At 31.8% G+C, this 23157-nt stretch overlaps 1 protein-coding gene across 2 annotated transcripts; it reads left to right on the top strand.

Moving 5' to 3' along the window:
* Positions 1-2863: 2863 nt before the first annotated feature.
* Positions 2864-20763, top strand: LOC145030594 (uncharacterized). Of its 2 annotated transcripts, none has more exons than XM_078978967.1 (8): positions 2864-2901; positions 8242-10896; positions 11050-11589; positions 13209-13862; positions 16416-17120; positions 18948-19721; positions 19826-19961; positions 20463-20763. In XM_078978967.1, the coding sequence occupies exons 2-7, from the start codon at positions 8269-8271 to the stop codon at positions 19838-19840; spliced, it is 5316 nt and encodes a 1771-aa protein (XP_078835093.1). In that variant the 5' UTR covers positions 2864-2901; positions 8242-8268; the 3' UTR covers positions 19841-19961; positions 20463-20763. The 2 variants fall into 2 exon arrangements, with proteins under 2 accessions (XP_078835093.1, XP_078835094.1); XM_078978968.1 differs by lacking the exon at positions 2864-2901 and adding an exon at positions 7036-7494.
* The last annotated feature ends 2394 nt before the right edge of the window (positions 20764-23157 follow it).

Here is a 23157-nt window from a genome sequence, read left to right as displayed (position 1 = left end):
GTTCTTTTGGAAGGATTTTTTTACTTTATAATCACAACTTCTAGGTAAGTTAAGTTTTTGGTTCTTCTTGACTTTGTGATATATTAAGAACGTATATTTTTTTTTTTTGAATTTTTTGTCATTTTTATTTACTGTTTTTGACTTAATCACATTGAATGTATATGAGTAATTGGCTTTTTTTATCCGGATAATACATAATATGAATGTTTGGCTATTTTATTTTATAGTTTTTGATTTAGTCCCTTACATATGAAATGACGAATTTACCCTCATGTGTGAGGCACATGAAGGGGGTTAACAGATCCTATTTAACGAGAGTCAAGTCCAGGGACCAATTCCACATACAAACGACTCCAAAAGGACCAAGGATCTAGAAAACACGGGGTTTGGACTATAACCCAAAAAATTTGCATACCATAGGGACCATTTTTGCAATTTTGTCTTATTTTAATGTTAATATCAGTTATCAATATATGAAATTATTAATGTCAATTTTTTTTAATGTTATATATATATATATATATATATATATATATATATATATATATATATATATATTAATGTTTTTGATTTTGAATATGACTATATGTTATCTCACACCGAGTATCAAATGTACACATTTTATTCTATTATTATAAGCTAGGTTACAAACATTGGTGCCAAGGACTCTTTTGTATTCTCTTTTCATTTTTTATGCCACTATACTTTCGCCATTTATATCATTTTGAACATTATGGTTAACCAATATTAACCATTAACCAAAACTGTTAACCGACAAAAATCATTAACCATAACCAATATTAACCATACCCAATGACTACTAAAATGCATTAACCAATAATAATGGTTATGGTTCGGTTTTGACCAATAATCGAACCAAACCGCCCCATACACACCCCTAGCTGGAATGCAATCAGGAATGCTTTTTAATTGGCTGTTGAATAGGAATTTTGAAATTCCGGAATTGCTGGAAAAGGAATGATAGGGATGTGGATACTAAGTATAGTTATGAGTGACATCAAGTATGGTTGTATGGTGTAATACAGTTTAACCTGTGTATTATATTTATACTTTCAACCGTATTAAATTAACCTTTTTCTAGTACTGGTGTGTGTGATGGGTGATGTGTGTGTGTTGTGTGTGTATGTTATTATGTGTATGTTAAAGTAGGATACTATAGCACACTAATTATGTAAAACATTTTCGGATTAAATGCAAGAAGTAACACTTTTTTCTTATTATTATTATTTGGATGGTCTTTTTATAATCAGGAAAGGTAAAGAGTATCAGGCCAAACTTCTGCCATTATATATTCGATAATATTTTTTAAACAACTAAAATGCTGTAAAAATTAAACATTGACATATACTACAACATACAATAATAATAAGAGGCCTTTTGAAATGTTTTAAATTGAACGAGCAACATGAACATTTTAGATTTGACAAGGATGTAACTTTTCTATTTTTCATTTGTTTTGGGGGTTTTTGCTAATTGATCAAGCTTGAGAATCTTTATGAGTTAGTGAGCTACATGCTTTTTTCATGAGGGGTATCTTTCAAAATTGTGTATTGGACATTGCATCTTATTTAACTTTACTTGTGGGTTACCTTTTGATATTCTATCATAATTCTTTTTGGGTTTGTTTTCTTTGATTAAAAACCATCATGAAATCTTAATATCTTGAATAATAAGCTTTAAAGCTCTTAATGTTCTAAGAAATGAACTCGATTCATATATGCTTGTTGTTTTCTTGATCTTTAGTTTTATATATTTTATGTCATTTTTTGAAGAATTTAATATCAAAATATCTAAAAACTTTGAAAATGCATATAATCTAGAGAACAAATAATAATTAAACAAAAGAATTGAGATGGATGATGTCCATTTTAGATATGGGTGAGCATATTAACCGAAAAACCGAACCATAACCAAATTAATCGATATAACAGAACTGTTTTAACCAAATCATAGATATGGTTAGTTTCTGATTTTGATTGACCGGATACATATGGTTTGGTTATGATTTTCATCTAAAATCGAATCATTATAAACCGAACCGAACCAATAATATTAAATAAATAGTATGGAATTATATTAAGAATTAAAAATTCAAAGGGTAACTATTTGGATTTTAATAGGATAAGTAATGTTCTATTAATACAATTATATATACACATGCATTCACTTTTTATAATGATAGATTTTGTGTTTTTCAATTTTTATAGAATTTATATTTTTATTTTTATGTCATCTTGGACTATTTTGGTTAACCGATATTAACCATTGACCATAACCATTAACCGACTAAAACCGTTAATTAATACCAATATTAATCACTACCTAATGGTTATTGAAATACATTAACCAATTGTAACGATTTTGGTTCGGTTTTAACCAATAACCGAACTAAACCACTCCATACACACCCTTAATTTTAAATAGTCACAAAGATATAAATTGGTTGAACCTAACATTACGACGCAATCAACAATAAAAACAACAACTATCAAAAGATCTATAGTTTTACTATTGGTCCTTGAAATTCAATAATTAATTTAATACAAACTAAAATATGTTTATCCAAATATTTGTTATATGTACATGTATTGTGACATTTCTAAGTCAAATTCACCTTTACTCTCAAAATGGAAAAGTTTATTCCTCATTGGCCCAAAACCAATGATTAAGGCATGTATAGATGCTCAATCGTGGTCTTCTTTACAATTCGAATCATGTGCTCACAACTTTTCACACACACACACATATATATATATATATATATATATATATATATATATATATATATATATATATATATATATATATATATATATATATATATATAGTCTTTACAAAGCAGCAGCAACAAGAAGCATACAGAGTCACAAACAAAGCTAGGTATGTTTTTCTTTAAACTTTTTGTATATATAGGAAACTATCACTTGTTTTTATTGTTTTTCGATTCATATCTATCAATCCTTAATTAATGTATCTGAAAACCAAGTTGGCTTTGCTACTCTTTGGGGATTGTTCTTGTCTATTTTAAATATGAAACTCTTCGGGGATTGTTCGTGTCTATTTTAAATATGAAGTCTTTCATATAAAATCAACGGAAATGTTAATTGATAATGCCCCTCATCTCATTAATGAACAATGATATATGTGTTTCCAACTAGAGATGAGTTCACCTCTAATATATCCCCTAATTCTATGATTGTAAGATTCTCTTTCCAACTATAGGAATATCATATTATATAGTTAAATACCAATATTTCTAATATCTCATATGTATTTACAATATCCTTAATATACAAGTTATTCACTAAAATAACTATACGTGAAAGGAAAGTACATCATGATAACCAAATGCTTAACAACTATCATAAAATGATTACATAGTTCGCGAAACAAGGTTCACTAATTTGTGAACTTACTTTTTATGCCGTTATTCTTTTTCATTACTTCATTTTGCGAAAAAAAAAAATGTTCGCTAATTCGCCAACTCACCTAGTTTGTGAATTTTTTTGCTAATTCGTGAACTTTGTTTTCCTTTTTTCCATATTTTTCCAGAATTTTATAATATCAAAGAAGATTTTTTTATTAAGTTAGTAGAAATGATGAAATCCGTTTTAATGTCTTGACAATAAAATTTTATCCTCTTCCTTTTATGAGTTTCTTCTTCTTTAGTTCTATGTTCCAATATATACAAAGAACACCCACAAATAAGATGAAAGAAAAATTTAAACTTTGAGACACCCATTATCATAAAACCGAAAAATGAAAAGGAAAACACCACATACACCACCCATCTTGTGTCTAATATGATCTTCTCTATCTCTTCATATAAACATAAAATATGGAAAATGAGTGAAAGATAGAAAAGATAAGAATGACTAATAAAGAGGGAGAGAAACTTGAGATCTAGGTAGAGAAAATTGTGGGAAATAGACAAGATGAAGGAAAACTGGGATTGCATGAGGACTGACGGTCTAGACCAAACTGGGACCGACCAGTGTATGACTAGTTCAGTTCCTAGTCAATTTTTAAGTCTGGTTTGGGATTGGTCCAAATGTGCAGATCTAGTTACACCCTTAGCTGAAAAGAGATTTTTGCTAAAATGGAACTGAAAGAATGTGATTATTTTTAAGCGAGCATTTAAGTAATTTAATTTGGGAATAGCCACTATGAGAGAAATGTTAAGAGATGTTGTTTCCCTAGTATGACCTTTTCACATTATAAAACTTAGGGAAAATGATTTAGGAGTGTAATTATTTGTTTGTTTTGTTCACGTTTAGGCAACTTCTTATTTTATATACATGATTGACCAACGAACTTGTTCAAAGTGTTAAAATGTTATCATTGTAACCAACTATCTTAGGTTACAACATATTTGTCGTGTACAGGGTGAATTAAAACAGTAAATGACTTAGGAGGGTAATTATCTATTTGTTTTGTTCACATTTATGCAACTTTTTTTACACGATTGACTATCAATCTTGTTAGAAGTAGAGGTGCACAAACCAATTTTTTTTTTTCCAAATTGGTTCGGTTCTTAGAACTGGGTCGGTTCAGATCAACAAAGTCAACACTGGTTCAAGGCTAAATTGGTTCGGTTCTAAATCGGTTCGTCAATAAAAATATGTGAATTTTGCAAACCAGTTCCATTCGATTCCAAACCGGTTCATATGGAACCGGTTCTCAAACTAATTAAAAAAAACCACACGTATGAAACATGGTTTGAAGTAGGAAGAGTTTGACAACAAGAAATAAGTTGTCTCCATGCATATCACATAAAAAAAACTCTATCTCTTATGTTATTGTTAAGCTAAATTCCAACAAATATGCGATACCAAGATTGTAACAGCATAATATCGTATTATGAGATACCAAGATCAGCCCTTCCTTTTGACTTTTGTTGCCATCAGCCCATAAAGAAACAAAAGGAAATGTTTTATTTTGGACGAAATCTTCAAATAAGGGGACCAAAGAAATAGAAGGCAATGGTTTTTTTTGAAATAATTGTTCCTTTCTTGTTGGTTCAGGTGCACCAAAGAACGAGACAAGGTTACACGCATGTTATCTGCTTTTGTTTGTTTTCAATTAACTTTTGGTAATATATATATATATATATATATATATATATATATATATATATATATATATATTATGGGTTTGTCGATAGAAAGTTGTCCCCTTCTTTAAGCATGTTTTGCCCATCATGCAATGTTGTCTTCCTTTCCTTATTAACATATAATATCAAAAAAGAATTCATTAAACTTATCCAATTAACTTCTTATTGATGGATTCTTTCATCGTGATTCAATCCAAATCACGATGTTATTTTCTTGTTCTTAAATGGACCTCTTTAATCTTTTTAGGTTTATGTTCTACTCTGCGTAAAGACCCGTCCGATTTTGATTTGCACATATAGTACAAGTGCTCCCATTACCACTTCTTTTTTCATGAGCATGCTTTTCACATCATATAGCACACAACTCTCCAATATGGTAAGGTAAAAGGTGGATTTGTCAAAAAAAAGTAAAACGCTAGCAGGTCTCTTCGAAAAACAAGTGCTACACCGGTTCTAAATAGGTTCTTCAAACCTGTTCTCATTAGACCAGTCCTAAACCGGTGCCAACATATATATTTCTGAACCTGTACAAACCAGCGGTTCGGTTCTGCATCGGATCAGTTCTAGCTTGGACTGGTTCAGGGGTGAACCGGTTTTCGGTTCAGACACCGGTTCAGATCGTGAAGCGTTTTTTTTTGTGCACGTCTAGTTAGAAGTGTTCAAATTCCATTTATGACAAACAATGAGTTTTTTATTTATTTATTTTGATAAACCAATTATTATCAATCATGAATTATATAATAATAGCAAAAGACCATTTATCCATTTGCTTGTTTTAATACTCATTTTTCTTTCGTTCCAAATGCGTATGGCAATGAATACTCATTAAATTATATAATATACTTCCCCCGTCCCAAAATTATTGTGTACAGACAAAAAAAACATACAGATTAAGAAAACATTAATTACTATCAACTTTATTAAATAAAATTTTTTCTCCATAAAGATGTATAAATATAAATGTTGTTCTCTATATGTTTTATGATGAAAAATCTTCTCTAATAAATGAAGGTTTTTTTGCCACATGTCAATCTTTAATGAGTTTTGACACTTGTCATTTTATGATATTTTTTTAAATAAATAATATCTACATGTCAATTTATGGTTTTTTTTTTCAATTTTAAAAATTAAAAAACCAACATAATCTTATACTTATATATGTAAAGTATAAAATCTAATAAATATTATAATAAATTGCAATTAATATGCTTCTTCATTCCTTATTTCAAAACTTTATTTTAAAAAAATACTTAATATTTACATTTTAATATTTTATTTCCTTTAATGAACCTGTGTAACATACGGATTTTACACCTAGTGGTTATATATTCGATATATTTATGATGTTTTTTATATTGATTTTATGATGTTTTAACCCTTGCATGACTTACTAAGTTTTCTGTCTGAACATATTATTTTGACATATACCATATTAGAAACATGCATCATTGTACGAATTGAGAAGAAAAGAGAGTCACAGGAACATAGAGAAGATTTGCTATATTTCGGTAGCAAATCTCATAACTATTTTTCGTAACAAAATTTATAGCTATTTGTTCCATATCAAATTCATAACTATTTCTTATGTAAGAAGATTCAACAAAATGGAATTTATTAATATCCATATCTAAAAAATATAGTAGAAAAAAATTTAAAAGTAATATATAGTTTTAGAAGATATGTTACAAAGTTACCTAAGGATCAAAACTAAATATTAGTTACAATTAATAACATTTGAACATTTGTAAAAAGTTTGATTATCCTATTAAAAATATGTTTTTGCCTAAACTTAAAAAAAACAAATAAAATAATTACCCTCTTAATTCATTTTCTCGTTTTAATATTGCACGTATACATCAAATAACACATAACCTACTCACACTCAAAAGTGATTTTCTCTCAAAGTTATGTCTAGGCCCAAGATTATTGGACAGCCCATTTATGTAAAATAAAGTCAATATGTATGGGTTTTATACAAGATTGAAGACGCCTTGACCAGTTGACCTTGAGTCAACGAATCACAAGTCGGCGAAAGAATAAAAATCATCCATATCTTATCCCCTTCCATATGCTGACAATTCAAGAAGATTCATATCATGCCTTCGATCGATTAGCCTGTAAAACCTAACAAATTCACAACGTGCTTTTGCCCCCATTTAATTGAAGTATGGAACAATGCGATCGTAGTCATGGCAGGGGCAATCAACAAGCTTACGAGAGATGGTGTTGTCTAGCTGGGTCTCGAGGCCATCGATTAAACTGGAACCCGTCCTTTAATTTTTTTTTTCCGGCATTACTCCTTCCCACTGTAGGGGAAAGTCCAGGGTTGGAGAGTTTTTTTCTGGTGGAGAGATAGACAGGTAATGGACGTAAGTACATAGTGAAAAAGGGGAACATTTTGAAAATGCCAACCACACTCCAGGTTCCACAAATGCAGATGTGGGTTTTTCTTTTTCGTATACAAGATTAGGCATGCCTTTTCTTTTCTCATACAAGGCTCTTCATTAATCTATCTATCCTGATGTGGAGACTTGTCCACAACCCAAAATCTTTGTAGTTAGGTTTTGTCTTCGATTTCATCTTGATTGTTTTTTACAGAGTATAATCCATCATCGATCATCGAAGTATATGAGAATCACATTTTCGTTGTTACCTAGGTATAAAAGAAGCATGGTTGCATGTTTGTGTTCGGACTGTAAAATGATATGTGCAAATTTTCAAATGTAATGTAATTATTTACATGATGATATGTTGAAATCAACACCTATTCCCAGTATGTTAACGAAAGCAAAGTTTAAGTTCAAAAGGGAATATCCACAAGAAAATAAATAGCTTGTCTGAATTTACATGAGCATTATTTTTCCTAGATATAGTCTTCGTTTCCTACCAAATGTGTTATGTGTACTCTTCCTCTTCCCATGCAAGGTATCCAAGTCTTAGAATAAATTTTTTGAACACTATTTATCTATGGATTATAAATGATATTGGAAAAAAGATAGTTCTACTTCTACATACTAATAATAAAACATGAATGTATAATAAAATGTATACTAAATCACAACTTTTGTTATTTCATGCCCTTTGTTGATTTGTTACACGGTTTGCAGGTCTCACAAAAAGCTAGAATAAAAAAAATGGCGTTTATACTTGAAATCATTACTGGCCCAATTGTTGAATGTTTGCTGCCTCCTGTCAAGAAAAATCTGGGTTATCTTTTTTCCTCCACAAAACATGTGAGGAACATGAGTGCTAAAATGAACCAACTGAATGGTACTTGCATTGATGTCAAAAAGCACAGGGATGCAAACAATATAAATAATCTAGAGATACCTGAGCGTGTACTGGGTTGGTTGGAAGAGGTTGAACAGATTAGAAAAGATGCTCAAAGCATTTCAAGTACTGAGAGTGGATGTTTTAACATAATAATGAGGTACCGAGCAGGAAGGAAGGCATGTAAGACTACTGAGGCGATCGAAAGTCTTATTACGGAAAAACTTCAAATGAGCTGGAGTGATGCTCAAAAACCTCTTGGGAGAGTGCATTCTAAAATCGCATCTTCGGATGGTGATGCCCAAAATCACTTCAAATCAAGAGAGAAGCCTTTTAAGGATGCGCTCGGGTTCCTTCAACAAAATGAGATGATAGCCCTATGTGGAATGGGTGGTGTGGGAAAAACGACCATGATGGAACAGCTGAAAAAGCATCTGGAAGGTGAGAAAAAGTTTGATTTGTTTCTAAAGGTGGTTATTGGGAAAAAAGAAGCGTCTTCTATTCAGCAAGCTTTGGCAGAATGCATAAGTCTATCTCTAACTGAAACAGATCCAACAAGAAGGGCAGAACGTCTTGGTATAGCATTTAGAAAGCTGGGAGAAGATAAAAGAAAGGTGTTAGTGATATTAGATGATGTATGGGAGACGATCGAACTCAAAGATATTGGACTAAGTCCTTTTCCCAACAGCTTCAAGTTATTGTTGACATCGCGTAATGAAAGAATTTGCAGGCAAATTGCAGCAAAATGTAATTTTGATTTGAAAGTAGTTAATGTGGAACTCATGGAGGAGCTCGAAGCACAGAATTTCTTTTGGAAAATCATAGGAGCCGCAAAACAAAATGATCTGGAGCTCAATCAAATTGGAACAGGGATTGTGAGAGAATGTGGGTGTTTGCCCCTTGCCATTAATCTCGTTGCCAGTCGTCTTAAGTTTGAAGAAAAGGTTGCATGGAGAGATACACTCCGCCGTTTTCAGAATAAAAATCTTGATTATGTGCAAGAAAGTGTTAAGATAAGTTATGACTATATAAAAGAGGATGAGGAAAAAGAGATCTTTCTTCTTTGTGGCTTGTTTCCTGATGACTTTAATATTCCAATTGAGGAACTCACAAGATATGCATGGGGCCTATGGTTGTTAAATGGAGTTTCTACTATCAGAGAGGCTAGAGATAGGTCAGAGACGTGTGTGCAAAGTCTCAAAAAAGCAAATTTGTTGATGGAATGCGATGATGATGGGTGTGTCAAAATGCATGATCTTGTGCTTGATTTTGTTTTAGGTAGAGTTTCTAAGGGTGACCATCCATGGGTAATTAATCATGGTGATAATTTAAAGTGGACTAGTGATGGAATGAGTGAGTCTTGTAACAGAATTTCTATTACATGCACGGGTATGTCTGAGTTTCCTAGTGACTCTAAGTACCCAAACGTATCACTTTTGAGACTTATGGATGGAGATAAGTCACTTAAGTTTCCTGAAGATTTTTATGAAAGAATGGAAAATCTTGAAGTTATAGCATATGAAAAAATGCAGTATCCGTTGCTCCCCAGATCACTTCAGTGCTCCACCAAGCTTCGGACACTCATTTTCCATCGATGCACATTGATGTTTGATTGCTCTGTTATTGGAGAACTCTTGAATCTGGAAGTGCTCAGTTTTGCTCATTGTGGCATCAGAAAGTTACCATCAGCAATCGGAAAGTTAAAGAAGCTAAAGCTACTGGATTTGACGGGTTGTGTCAATCTTCGTATTGATGATGGTGTCTTGAAAGATTTGGTCAATCTTGAAGAGCTTTATATGAGAGTTGCTGATGAAGAGGCAATTAGGTTCACAGACAGCAATCATGCTGAATTAGCAGAACTTTCAGAGCACCTTTCTGCACTAGAAATCGAGTTCTTTGGGAATAGTGGTAAGCCCGAGAATGTGTTGTTTACAAAACTAGAAAGATTCAGGATCTCCATGGGATGTAGCTTAGGATACAATCACTCATTTGAAAACACATTGAAGTTGGTCACTAACAAAGATGAGCTATTGGAATCTAGATTGAATGAGTTGTTTGTGAAAACAGAGGTGCTTTATCTAGAATTGGATGGTATGAATGATTTTCATCAACAGTTGTTTAATAATCTAAGAGTCCTTGATGTCTTCAAGTGTGCAAACTTGAGATTCCTCTTCACAGTCCCTATTGCAAATGGTTTGATGAACCTTGAACGCCTCACAGTTTCAGAGTGCCCTGTTCTGGAAGTACTTGCACATAGTGAGAATAGTGGAGATGGGGTAATCAAGTTTCAGGGGCTAAAGTTTCTAAGATTGGATAGGCTACCAAAGTTGATAGGTCTTTGCAACACTGCTAATGTAATTGAGGTACCACAGCTGGTGGAGTTGGAACTTGTTGGCCTTCCTAATTTCAGTAGCATTTATCCAGAGAAAACATCTGCAACATCTTCTATGTCCAGTAATGCCTCTGCAATTCAACCATTCTTTAACAAACAGGTACCTCTATATTAGGATTTATGTTGACAGTTTCATAGATTTTCTTTGTAATGAAAATTTGTATTGATTAGATTGTGAATTTGTGATCCCCCAAACAAACTATTTTAAGTTTGATTTCACTACAATTATCAACATGTCTTAATTATTGTGCAGATGCTGATTCCTAAGTTGGAGAAATTGGGGATTTGGAGTATGGATAAGCTGAAAGAGATATGGCCTTATCAATTTAGTAGTAGTGACGAAGTTAATGCCTGCATGTTGAGAGAGATTCACGTGAGGAATTGTGATAATATTGTGAATCTGTTTCCAACCAATCCCATGTTCTTGCTGGGTCGTCTGGAAGAGCTTGTTGTTTCTGAATGTGGAAGCATTGAAGTGTTGTTTAACATCGACATGAGTTGTGTTGGTGAAATTGAAGAATACAGCAGCAACTTGAGACACATTTATGTATATGGTTTGGGGAAGCTAAGAGAGTTGTGGAGGATGAAAGGTGAAAGTAGCTCTGATATCCTCATCCGTTGCTTTCAAGCTGTTGAAAGTATAGATATACGAATGTGTGAGAGGTTTGTAAACGTATTCAAACCGACCGTCACCAATTCTGATGTGAGAACATTTATGAATGTGAGTATAGATGGTAGGAGATATTGTGAAGCAAACAGGAGAAACATTGAATTGGCTCAGAAAAGCAAGGAGGTATGTGATGTCATTGAGCTTTCAATTTCTATTTTGATGTTACAACACTTATTTGTATGTGCTTCTATATATACCCTCACACTTATATCTGTATGTGTATCTACATATGTGTGAGTGTGTGTACATATATACATATACATATACACATCACACTATAATAAATCAATCAATTATATACAAAACCATTTTTTATGAATTCACACTTAAAAGTGTGCCATAACAAATTATTTCTAAACCTTTACACTTCAAAATGTGGATAAACAATTTAATACTCCACATTTGAAAACATGGACAAATTACATAAATACTACATTTTTAAGTGTGGAGAAGTAGGCTAGATTTCCTACAGTGCTAAGTATTGATGTCTTTCAACCTTTATATTATCACTTTGACATATTTATAAGCAAGTTTTTCTTATTTTCTTATTTTTGTTATTTCACTATACTTAAGCATTTGTTTAATATTTTATAACAATTGTAACTTCAAATATTACATATTTACACCACATTATTAAGAGGGATTGAAAATTAATATTTTTATATATTTCCATTAAATGCGAAGATTTTACATATTTATTCTAGAGATCAAATAAGTGATCACTCAAAATTATTGATTTATGGTAAAAAAAAAAGAGTAAATATTAAAATCTCGTCCCCTTTATCTTGGTCCTCCCTCCGAGTGACCATCTCGGTTCCCTCCAAGATTTTATATACTCATATATGAAGTCTTAAAGGATATCTCACAACAATTGTTTGTAAATCTCACCTGAAATTGGATGTTCTTGCATCATCCCCCACTTGTCCTGCAACTTTTTCACTTAAATTTAATATTTCACCCATCTGATACCCAAAAAGTATAATTTCTTTTGGAAACATGTTGTCTGTTTTTTGATTGTGACAATATGTTGTAAGCATTGCCTTTTTTTTTTTTTTTTTTTTTTTTTTTTCTATTTTACTGGGTATATGTTTTATGTTACTCACATCTTAAATGATGATTTTAGATTTCAACTCACTGAATAATGTGTTGAAGATGACAAGATATGGTTTTTGAATTTATGCTTTGCCTTGCATTTTCCATGCTTGATGATGATGAAAATGCACCTGAGATTGATATGGTAGTGGGGGAAAGTGATTGCAATGGAGGAACAGATACGGGAGCTAGATGAGGAAGATGGTGAAAGGGGAAAGAGGGGGACATTGGGGCGATATATGGGTGGTGGGACCTATGAATAATTTTCATGATAATTAATAATAGAAAATAAAAGAAGGGCAAAATAGTCATTTTATAAGGTTTTAACCGACGTAAGTTAATGGTGTGAGTGATAGGGATCAAAATTGCAAAATGATTTTTTTGTACATAAACCAAAAAACCAGATAACCAATTTTGTACATTAGTCTAAAAAAGTTATTTTTACATATTTGTGTAAGTGCGAGTATTTTGAATATTTATTGTAGGTGTCAAATAAGTCATTATTGGAAATTATTTAAAATCCGTTAATTTAATCGCTGTCAACTTTAGTTATGTAAATAGATTTAAACAGGTGTGCCGTTTATGAATAGTTAATTTAAATTTTAGTTGATGGAAATTCTGAATTATATTTGTTGTTGAGATATGTGCAGATTAATGTAATATCCAAGGCAGAGATCATTTCAGAGGTGGATGGTAATATTCCTGACGTTGAATCCTCAATTCATCCCAAACCTTTTCACGTTAATCACCTTCAAACACTTGAGATATTTGGTGGCTGTAAGAATGTTGAAGTGGTGTTTGAGATAGAGAGTTCCAGTAACAGCAGCAGCAGCACAGATTTCACAACAACTCTGCATAAATATAATCATCAACCACCACCACTACTACTTCCCCACCTCAAGGAATTGTGGTTATTTGATATGGAGAGGATGAGTGATGTGTGGAAGTGCAATTGGAAGAAACTTGTAATTCCTCAAAACCAATCACAATCCTACTCATTCCACAACCTCACAAACATACACATGCACAACTGTCATAGCATAAAGTACTTATTTTCACCTCTCATGTGCAAACTTCTTCCCAACTTAAAGGAGGTGGAGATATGGGTTTGTGATGGCATTGCAGAAGTTGTTTCAAATAGAGATATTAATGATGAAAATGAAGAAATAATATCTTCTACTCACACAAACACCTTCTCCTCCTTCCCTCTTCTTGATTATCTCGACCTTTATTCTCTGCCACGCCTAAAGAGTATCGATGGCGGTACTACGATCACAACTACTTCCATCCATGATCAGTTCAAGGTATCATTTCTCTTAACTAGTGGATCCTTTACACATTCAGTTATTTGTTTTATTTATATATATTTATTTTAATATTTTCTTCTCCATTTGCTGCTTTATATAACTCAATAAGCTAATTCTTCTGAAGCTGGAAAGACAAAATAACTAACTAAATACCTAATTTTTTTTCCAGTTTATTCGTTTGCATAGGTCATTAAAGTTATTTCTCTTAAGCATGGTTATAAATCATATCAAATGCATTTTTTTTATCCAGTTTTAACTAAAACAGATGGCTGATTTAGACCCGATTGTGAGGGAGAGAAAAAAATTGATTGATAAATGTATATAAGTCATATCATAGTTACTCTTGATTGTTTGTTAAGTAATATGAAAACTGGAACAAAAATGATTTTATTCATGTTTTTTTGTTTGTTTGTTTCCTAGCTTGCAATTTTAGCTTAATAAAGTTCAGTTTGTTGTTTAAAAGAAATATCTTTTTTTATATCTTTCAAAAAAAAAATCTTTTTTTTTTCCGACATGGAACTGAAAAATATATAAGTACAATATATGGTAAAAGACTCCTGTTTACAACTTTTTTTTTAAAGTATTAAATTTAAGACATTGATCAATCATCCAGCCAAACGACAAGATTGTCAGTTATGGGAAGTCTCAAGATCTTCATTTATCAAATATAATTTCCCAAGTCTATATTGAAAATGACTCCCTTGAAAAGAAAAACTGTTCTAAAAATGCTTTCTATTCTGAATATTAGAATCAAGATAGATTTTGCAATATACAATCTAATGAACAATCATAGATGTATAATAAACACACCTTTATTTTCACTATAGACACTGATATTGATAAGAGTCGTTATCTGTTTCTTGGATTTGGTCTTCTCAATAATTCTATATTCACAAATGCAAAAATATAAACTTTTTTGAGAATTCTATATTCACAAATGCTAAAATATAAACTTTCTTTTCTAAAGATCAGATTATCTAGACCAATATATGTGGGTTTAGATGTAGCACACACACATGATGGAAGACTTGGAATAAATTAATTATTGATAACGGCTGATCAGATGCTAACATTCTGCATATTAAAATTTTCTTCCTTTTGTCACTGTGTCCTAAATTAACCCTTCATGTTAGTAAAATTATTTAAAACATGAAGAAGATGATGCATGTAATCAATGCAGGTACGGAAATATAAGCATATTGATTTCAAACTCATTTCCTAATAATAAATAAATTTAGGAGTAAAGTTATGTTTTCATTTTCCCACATTGAGGAGGTAATGGGTTATAGAGTCCAATGCCTTTTATTTTCTCTTCATAAACCATATACAGAAAAACCACTATATTTTTAGTCATTTTCTCTGTTCAACATACTTTTCTTTATTTTATTATTATATCATCCTACTTTCATTTATTCCAGTTATAGCATCATACTTTGAAAAAATATACCCAATTATATGTGGCTACGACGGCCTGATAAGAAAAGTCGAAAGTACAATGCTATATGGTAGTCTTGGGTCATTTATTAAAGTCTAAAATTATAGAAATAGCATTTTACTTTCACTGATATGATTATAAGAGCATCTTACTTTCATTTTTTCCTATTAAAGCATTGTAATTTAAGTAACTCACCCATTTATTGCAATTTCATTCAAATACAAAGGATTTCCGTTACTGCAATATAAAGAAATGAAAGTAGGATGTTATAATAAACGAATAAATGGAAATGCGTTGTTATTTCTTTCATTTAGACCTTCTTCAGTTCAGATAAGTAAATTTCATAGCTATAAATCCAGGTGAAATATTTGTTTATTTTATGCTTTATATCATCCTTTCATGTGTTTATATCTCATATTTATTGTCTTTTTTTTTTTTAGTTTCAAAGATGAGACTAACCAATATCATGACCACCATGTCCACTTCCAGTGTCATACACTTTGCTTCTGCACGAGAAATATATGTTGATTAATTGCTAATCAAAGTACTTCAAAGTCTCTTCATTTTCAAGTTTTAATTTGAATAAATGCTAATTAGCTGTGTTATTTAGCACGTAGCAGTTTTATTTTTCTTGTGTCAGTTTCCTATTTGTAGGTTGTCATAATCTCTTCTAAGCCTATATAATTAAGGCCACTTTTATGATTGATTTAGTGTGCCTTTTCTTTCATCCACCATCTACTTGTTCTCTCCTGCCAACAATATAAGCATAGCATACAACTGATTAGTTTCTTGTTTTTACTTATTTTGTCATATATGTATAACGAGGGTATTTTGGTCATTTGACAAACCTTCTTCCTCAAGGAGTCCAAACACCACGATTTGGTTTCTCTTTATTCCTAGACCTTTTATCCATTTTTTCTGTATATTGCCCTTTTGGATTTCAACTTACATTGTCCACATTGGTACTTAATTACCTTAGTTGTGGGAAACACTCGTGTTTGTTACCACACTTTTAGAAACAAATGATATGTTAAATTGTAGTGTGTATGTGTGTAGCAAACATCTAAGCTTTGTTAATTAAAATAGATCCATTGATTTTTCATGTGTTGTTGTAGTGTTCTCAAGTCGGTGTTGCTTCTTGGTTCTTATGCCAATACTCCAAAATGATTAATATAATTAAGTGTCCTGCCCTATCAAGAGTGTTTCCATCCAATGTAGTGGGACAACTGAATAAGCTTGAAGAGTTGAGAATATCAAAATGTAAGTCAATGGCGGAGATATTTGAAAGTAAAGAAATAAACAAAGATGGTGTTGATAGTACTACGAATGTTGGTGATGGAAGTGATGATACTTGTACTGCAATCACCATCCCAAGGTCGGCAAATATGACTCTGCTTCAACTGCCCAACCTAACAATATTGTATATACATAAATGTGAAGTATTGGAATATATATTCACAAGTTCCACACTTGAAAGCCTCAAGCAACTCAAAGAACTGACGGTAGAAAAATGCAAGGCAGTGAAAGTGATTGTGAAGGAAGACGCAGAGCACACAGAAACATCTAAATCTATAATAGTCTTCCCTCGTCTCAAGTCCCTTACACTTGCAGATTTACCAGATCTGAAGGGTTTCTTCTTGGGGAAGAATGAGTTCAGGTGGAAAGCATTGAAAAAGGTTGAGATTTATGGCTGCCCACAAATGATGAATTTCACATCTGGTCACTCCATGACTCCGAAGCTCAACTACATACATACAGGATTAGGCAAGCATAGTCTTGAATGTGGCCTCAACTTCCATTTGACCAATGCTACACAAGAGGTATGTTGTTACTTTACTTCATCATTTAAACAGATGATCAGCATGTCGTTTTATGATGTTCAACATATTATTTGCTTACAAAAATTAGGTGGCAGGTTGATATTTGTATACCAGAAGGAAACATAAAACAAAACCAAATGAAGATAAATATATAACCACCTCCCTTTTTTATATCCATAAAAAGTTATGAAAATATGCAATCTTGTTTTTTATTATAAATTAATATTTCATTCCTAAGATATTAAGTTGTCTCTTATGTTACGAAAGATGTTATATTCACTCATTCATAAGTTAGCAGTTTAATATTTAAATCAAGTTAGATGAACTAAAGACAAAGGCTGAATTGACGCATTCACTGTGGGTGGTTTTTTCCATGTCCAACATTTCTGAACATAAACAATACTTGGTTTCGTTTGATCATAATCAAATCAACAACCCCTTCTTTACATTGTCCCTATTTTCACCGGCTTGCAACCCCAACAGCATCACAGAGAAAGAAGGTAAAGAAAGGAGGAGTTGGGTGGGGGTTAGGGGTTTATTTTCTTTTTTGCATTTTTTAATGTTTAATTAATATTAAAGAAAATCTAAAAAAAGAAATTAAAACAGTAAATAAGTCTTTTCAATTTTGATACAAACCTGGTGAGAAGGACCAACTTTGTAATTTTGGAACCACAGGGACCGTAACCGCAAAAATCGACAAACGCATGGACCAAATTTGCAGTTTTTGCTAAAAAAAAAAACAAACAAATCTAACTAGTGGCTTGAAGGTTTGGAGTCTGGGCAAGTATTCGACTAAAGGCATAACAAAATAAGCACCTAAGGGCTTCTAAAATTCACATAATAGTTTCTTTCCTTGAAAACAGAAGATTTAAGAATTTATATCAAATATATGAATATAAAAAATTATTTTCTTGTGTATTACAAATGATACTTGGCAAGTTCATTCTTATTCAAATCATTTGAAAGTTTATAAATCATTAATTAGGAACTTAGAACCAACAACTTCATTCGGTTAAGAAAAAAACACAAAATAGATGGAAATAAAAGCATTAGCTTATTTTACATATTTTCACTCATATCTATTAACAAATAGATTTTTGTATGGAGCTATATTTTGTAATTGAATCATTTATATCGTTTTCATCCAGTTTAATCCAGTTATCTAACATATTTTATAATAATGTGATGTTAGTAGTTAATCAAGTTGTTCTTTTCTCTCTCATCTTCTACAAGCTTGATATTTATGTAGCGTTTATTACCTAAATTTGACAAAAATAGTATTGCTGAGATGATTGTAAAAGTATAAGTATATCATCCATATATCATTTGTTGTATTTGACAATGCAATAAAAATACAATAACATAGTTATCTTTTTTCCTAAAAAAGTTGGATGTAAACATTCAGTACATGAAAAACTACCTATTTGAAGTAGCCAAAACACTTAACTTTTACAGTTTTACTTTTTATTTTATCTGCCCACCCCACACACACACAAACACAAATATTTAATTTTTTTACTTTTATTTAAAAAGACTCAATCATTGATAAAATCTTTTAGTTGTTTAAACAAATCGACATTCATCAATAAAATCTAAATTGTTTAAACAAATGCAATGTACAAATCAGAATTTTTCTTCACAGTGCTCATCTTCTCAGAAAATAATGTAAGCAGTGCCATAAACTAGGTTGTTGATTGGAAATACATGTTGCCTTGTTTAAAAATAATAGAACTTGCAATCCTTTACTATGTTTATATACTAAATGTGTTTGTCCTTTATATATAATTGTAGTGTTTGAGATGATCTATGTTTGATTTTTCTTTGCAGACTCAACTCCCTATGTGCTCTACTCCAGATTTGATAAAGCTAGTTCAATTCCCGTGGTCTTTTTCAAATTTAGTTGAAGTAGATGCACAGGATGGTGACAAATTGTTGAAAAGCCGCATAATTTTTCCATGCAAGGAGTTGCTTAATCTGAAGAATCTTGAAAAGGTTTACATTACCGATGAGTTTGATAAATCTAAAATAGAGGAGGTATTTGAAGTAGCAGAAGGGACAAATGAAGATGTGGATATTGAAACACAATCTGTTGTGGTATTTGAGAAGCTAAAAGAAGTGACTCTGTATAGACTTTATAAACTAAAACATATGTGGAAGAGCAATCGGTGGATAGTGTTGAACTTTCCAAACCTTACAAAGGTCTCAATTGTAAGTTGTAACCTTCTTGGACACGTTTTCAGTAGTTGCATGGTTGGCAGTCTATTGCAGCTCCAAGAGCTAAAAATAAGTGACTGCGAGAGTATGGATGTGATTGTGAAGCAAGTTGAAGATTCCGAAACCAGACCGACTACTGAGCTTGTGTTCCCTTGTCTGAAATCCATAACACTTTTCAAACTTCCAAATCTCAAGGGATTTTGCCTGGGGAAGGAGGCTTTTGAATGGCCATCATTAGATACTTTGGTAATCAAATATTGTCCGGAAATAACAGTTTTCACAAAGGGGCAATCAACTACTCCGGAGCTGAAGTTAATAGATACAACTTTTGGATTGTGTCATGCAACGGAAGACCCAAACTCTTTCATAAAGACCAAACAAGAAGAGGTATATGGTGTCTCCTTTGGTTATTAGTAACAGATTAATATGTTTGATCAAACAAAAACTTTACATTACTCTCTAATTTACCACTTTCTTGTAATCTCCTACAGGGATGGCAGTTCTAGAGGAACATTTGAATTCACATGTGCAGTTTGGCTCATTTTGAAGTCAGCTATATATATATATATATATATATATATATATATATATATATATATATATATATATATATATATAGCATAATAGGTAAGATTACAACATTGTACCATGGTTTATGCCTTAGGATTTCTTCTAGCACTCATTTGTTTCCAGTGTCCATCATCATTTACGTGTTTCTCTACTTTATTTGATTGAACTGACTTGATGACCAACTCTTCTGCTTCAAGGTTATTGAAACCCTGTTCCTAAGTAATCTCATAAATCCCTTTTGTTAAAAGATTTAATTCACAAGAAATTGATACTTTAGACTAAAGTCTTTAGTTAATCTTATATTAAATCTATTCTTTGGATTGATCGGCGAGTGCAAATCAAGAATTCTGGACGAAAGACATATTCTTTTGTTCAAAGTTCGGCCTCTTTCATGAGGGCATTCTATTTTGACTTTTTCACAGTAGTCAAACTTAATGCTTTTAAAATTCAAATTATAGGCATTTTTCTGTTTGATTATTGGTCATGTGAAACCTTTTTTTTTTTTTTTTCATATTTTTATGTGTAACCTTTTATTTTTTTCATGATTTTGTTTTTCAGGCATCTTCTGATTTCAAACAGCCCCGCAGCCACCACATGTCCCTGAGTACTCCCTGGAACTTGTGTCTTGTGGTGGCTGGCGGTTGTTTCTGGTGGTGGATTTGGCCAGAGAAATTTCCATGTGTAACCTTTTTTTCCTTGTGTACATACTTAAAGAAAAATTACCTGTTTTCAAAAGAAAAACACAAACTCGGTTGCCTTCATGATGAATTATATTTCGTCCTTCACTCACAACTTTACCCTGTAAATAACATAAACATACTTTTCTTTACTATATTTTAATCCCCTGTTTTAGGATAAACTTAGCTTCAATATTCTCTGTTTTATACTTAATGCTACGTTACCCGTTAGTTTAAAATAACATTACATTGTAGGCATCACGATGTGAAGTAAAACAAAAAGATGAAAAGTTAGGATGAAGTGATATTACTTGAGATCATCCTCTGGTAACATCTGACTTTGTTTATGTTTCAAAGAATTAGTTTATTTTAAATTTGAAATACAAGTTCCTTTCATCTTTTTACAAAACTTCACTTTACCCCAATTATATACTTTAATCCGTTGGATTTCAAGGTTCTATATTTCAAGTTTAAGACATGTTTACAAAATCTTCTTTAAAGGTAGTCAAAATCATCAATTTTCATAACTTTCATTTTTTTTTAATTACAAAACAAAACACATTGTTACAAAATTCACTAATAATATTAAAAAAACACAAATATGGCTACAATATTACAAAACTAATTTAAAAAAAAAAAAATACTTCTCTTGCTTTTTTAGATACAAAATCATTAAAAATACTATCAAGATCGATTTGATGTAATATATCTTTCTCTCTACATAATATTGTCAAACCATTCAACATTTCTTGCGACATCGATGATTTTAGATAACTCTTCAATAACTTTGGTTTTGAAAAAAATTCTTTTTGCAATGTAACAGTGACATGAATGGTTTAATAAGATGTTATATGCAATAAAAATATTTCGATAACAATCAACAACTTTAACAATGTCCAAAATTTCAATAGTGTACATTATATTATTTGGCAAAGTCATTTGCAACACCTTTAATTTTGAAAGTACATAGCAAATCCTAATTTCTAGGTTTAAACATATCTACAGGTTCATTTATATTAGTATTTTCTTCATTCATATTAGTATCGTGTTCATTCAAATTGGTATTTTCTTTATTCAAATTAGTATTTTCTTCATTCATATTAGTATCGTGTTCATTCAAATTGATATTTTCTTTATTCAAATTAGTATTTTCTTCATTCAAGATAGTATAATTTTAATTCAAATTAGTATCATTTTCATTATACTAAATATTAAAATTGTCAATCCTTAGCTACAGTAAACTGCTAAGGATTTGACACTTTTGGTCCTTTGATTATGGAAAAAATGATTCTTAGGAACTAGGCGCTTCCCGATCCTTCCACCGCCTCTCTCTCTCTCTCTCTCTCTCTCTCTCTCTCTCTCTCTCTCTCTCTCTCTCTCTCTCTCTCTCTCTCTCTCTCTCTCTCTGCGCTATCAATTTTTACTTCTAATCCTTCCACCGCCTCCCAAATCGACTCTCCTATCTTCTTCTATCCTGTGCTCCCTCCACCGCTTCCACCGCCTATCTTTCTCTCTCTCTCTCTCTCTCTCTCTCTCTCTCTCTCTCTCTCTCTCTCTCTCTCTCTGCTATCAATTTTTACTTCTGATCCTTCCACCGCCTCCCAAATCGACTCTCCTATCTTCTTCTATCCTGTGCTCCCTCCACCGCAGCAGGTCTGTTCAGTTTCCTTGTGAACAGTTCCGGATCGGATACTGTTCAGGGGCAGAACTCCTTGGATATAACGCCGCCGTTCCACCGCTATCTACTACTTTACACCGACTGACGCTTGATTCCTTCTTCAAAGAACCCAACCGCTTCTTTGTGGTTTAGGGTTTGGATGATTATCGATAATAGTCTACGCTAATATTCTTTTGTTTGCACTCAAAAAATAAAACCTCTAGAATTTTGAAGCAAAGCAGAGAAATTCGAACCAGCAGGATATATGTACTTCTCTCATTCAAATTAATATTTTCTTCATTTAAATTAGAAGTACTCAAAGGTTTAAAAAAAACTTAACCATAGATCATTTTTGAGATTGTATAGTTGCATCAACAAATTTTTGTTTCTTTCTTTGTTGGCTTTCGGATAAATGTTTTTTAGGTAACATTGTATAATTGTCAATAATTAAACACTACTTCAAGGAAAGAATAGACCTGATTTCTGATTTCTTCCTCAAGTTTGGAGAAGTTAAATATCAAAGCAAGTTGCCAAATAAAATTTACAAAAGTCATAAAATCTGAATATCTTATAAATAAATAAAATACGATAACCAACAATTTGGATTGACATATTGTCACACCCCCAAACCGGAGCGGCGGAAGCGTTCGGGGGTGGAGGACGTCATTTGTAGTATCACGACCATTGCATCATAGTATGCATAGTCAACACAACCAAACATTGAATACATATGAAAAGGTTTTACATTGTGTTTAAGACATGCCTTGTATACATCAGAATATATTAAAAGTTTTTAAAAGACGTGATTCTATAATTCGTCTTCTCCAAAACTCCCGAAAGTGTACCTGTCTATGGATTTCCTAAGAATAAAAGCAGTTTGAAAGAATATCAGCATAAAGCTTGTGAGTTCATAAACTTT

The sequence above is a fragment of the Lactuca saligna genome, chromosome 2 (assembly GCF_052625555.1).
Source record: "Lactuca saligna cultivar CGN05327 chromosome 2, ASM5262555v1, whole genome shotgun sequence".
Taxonomy (NCBI): Eukaryota; Viridiplantae; Streptophyta; class Magnoliopsida; order Asterales; family Asteraceae; genus Lactuca; species Lactuca saligna.
Note: the sequence above shows the minus strand (reverse complement) of the source record. Positions and strands in the feature narration are given on the sequence as shown.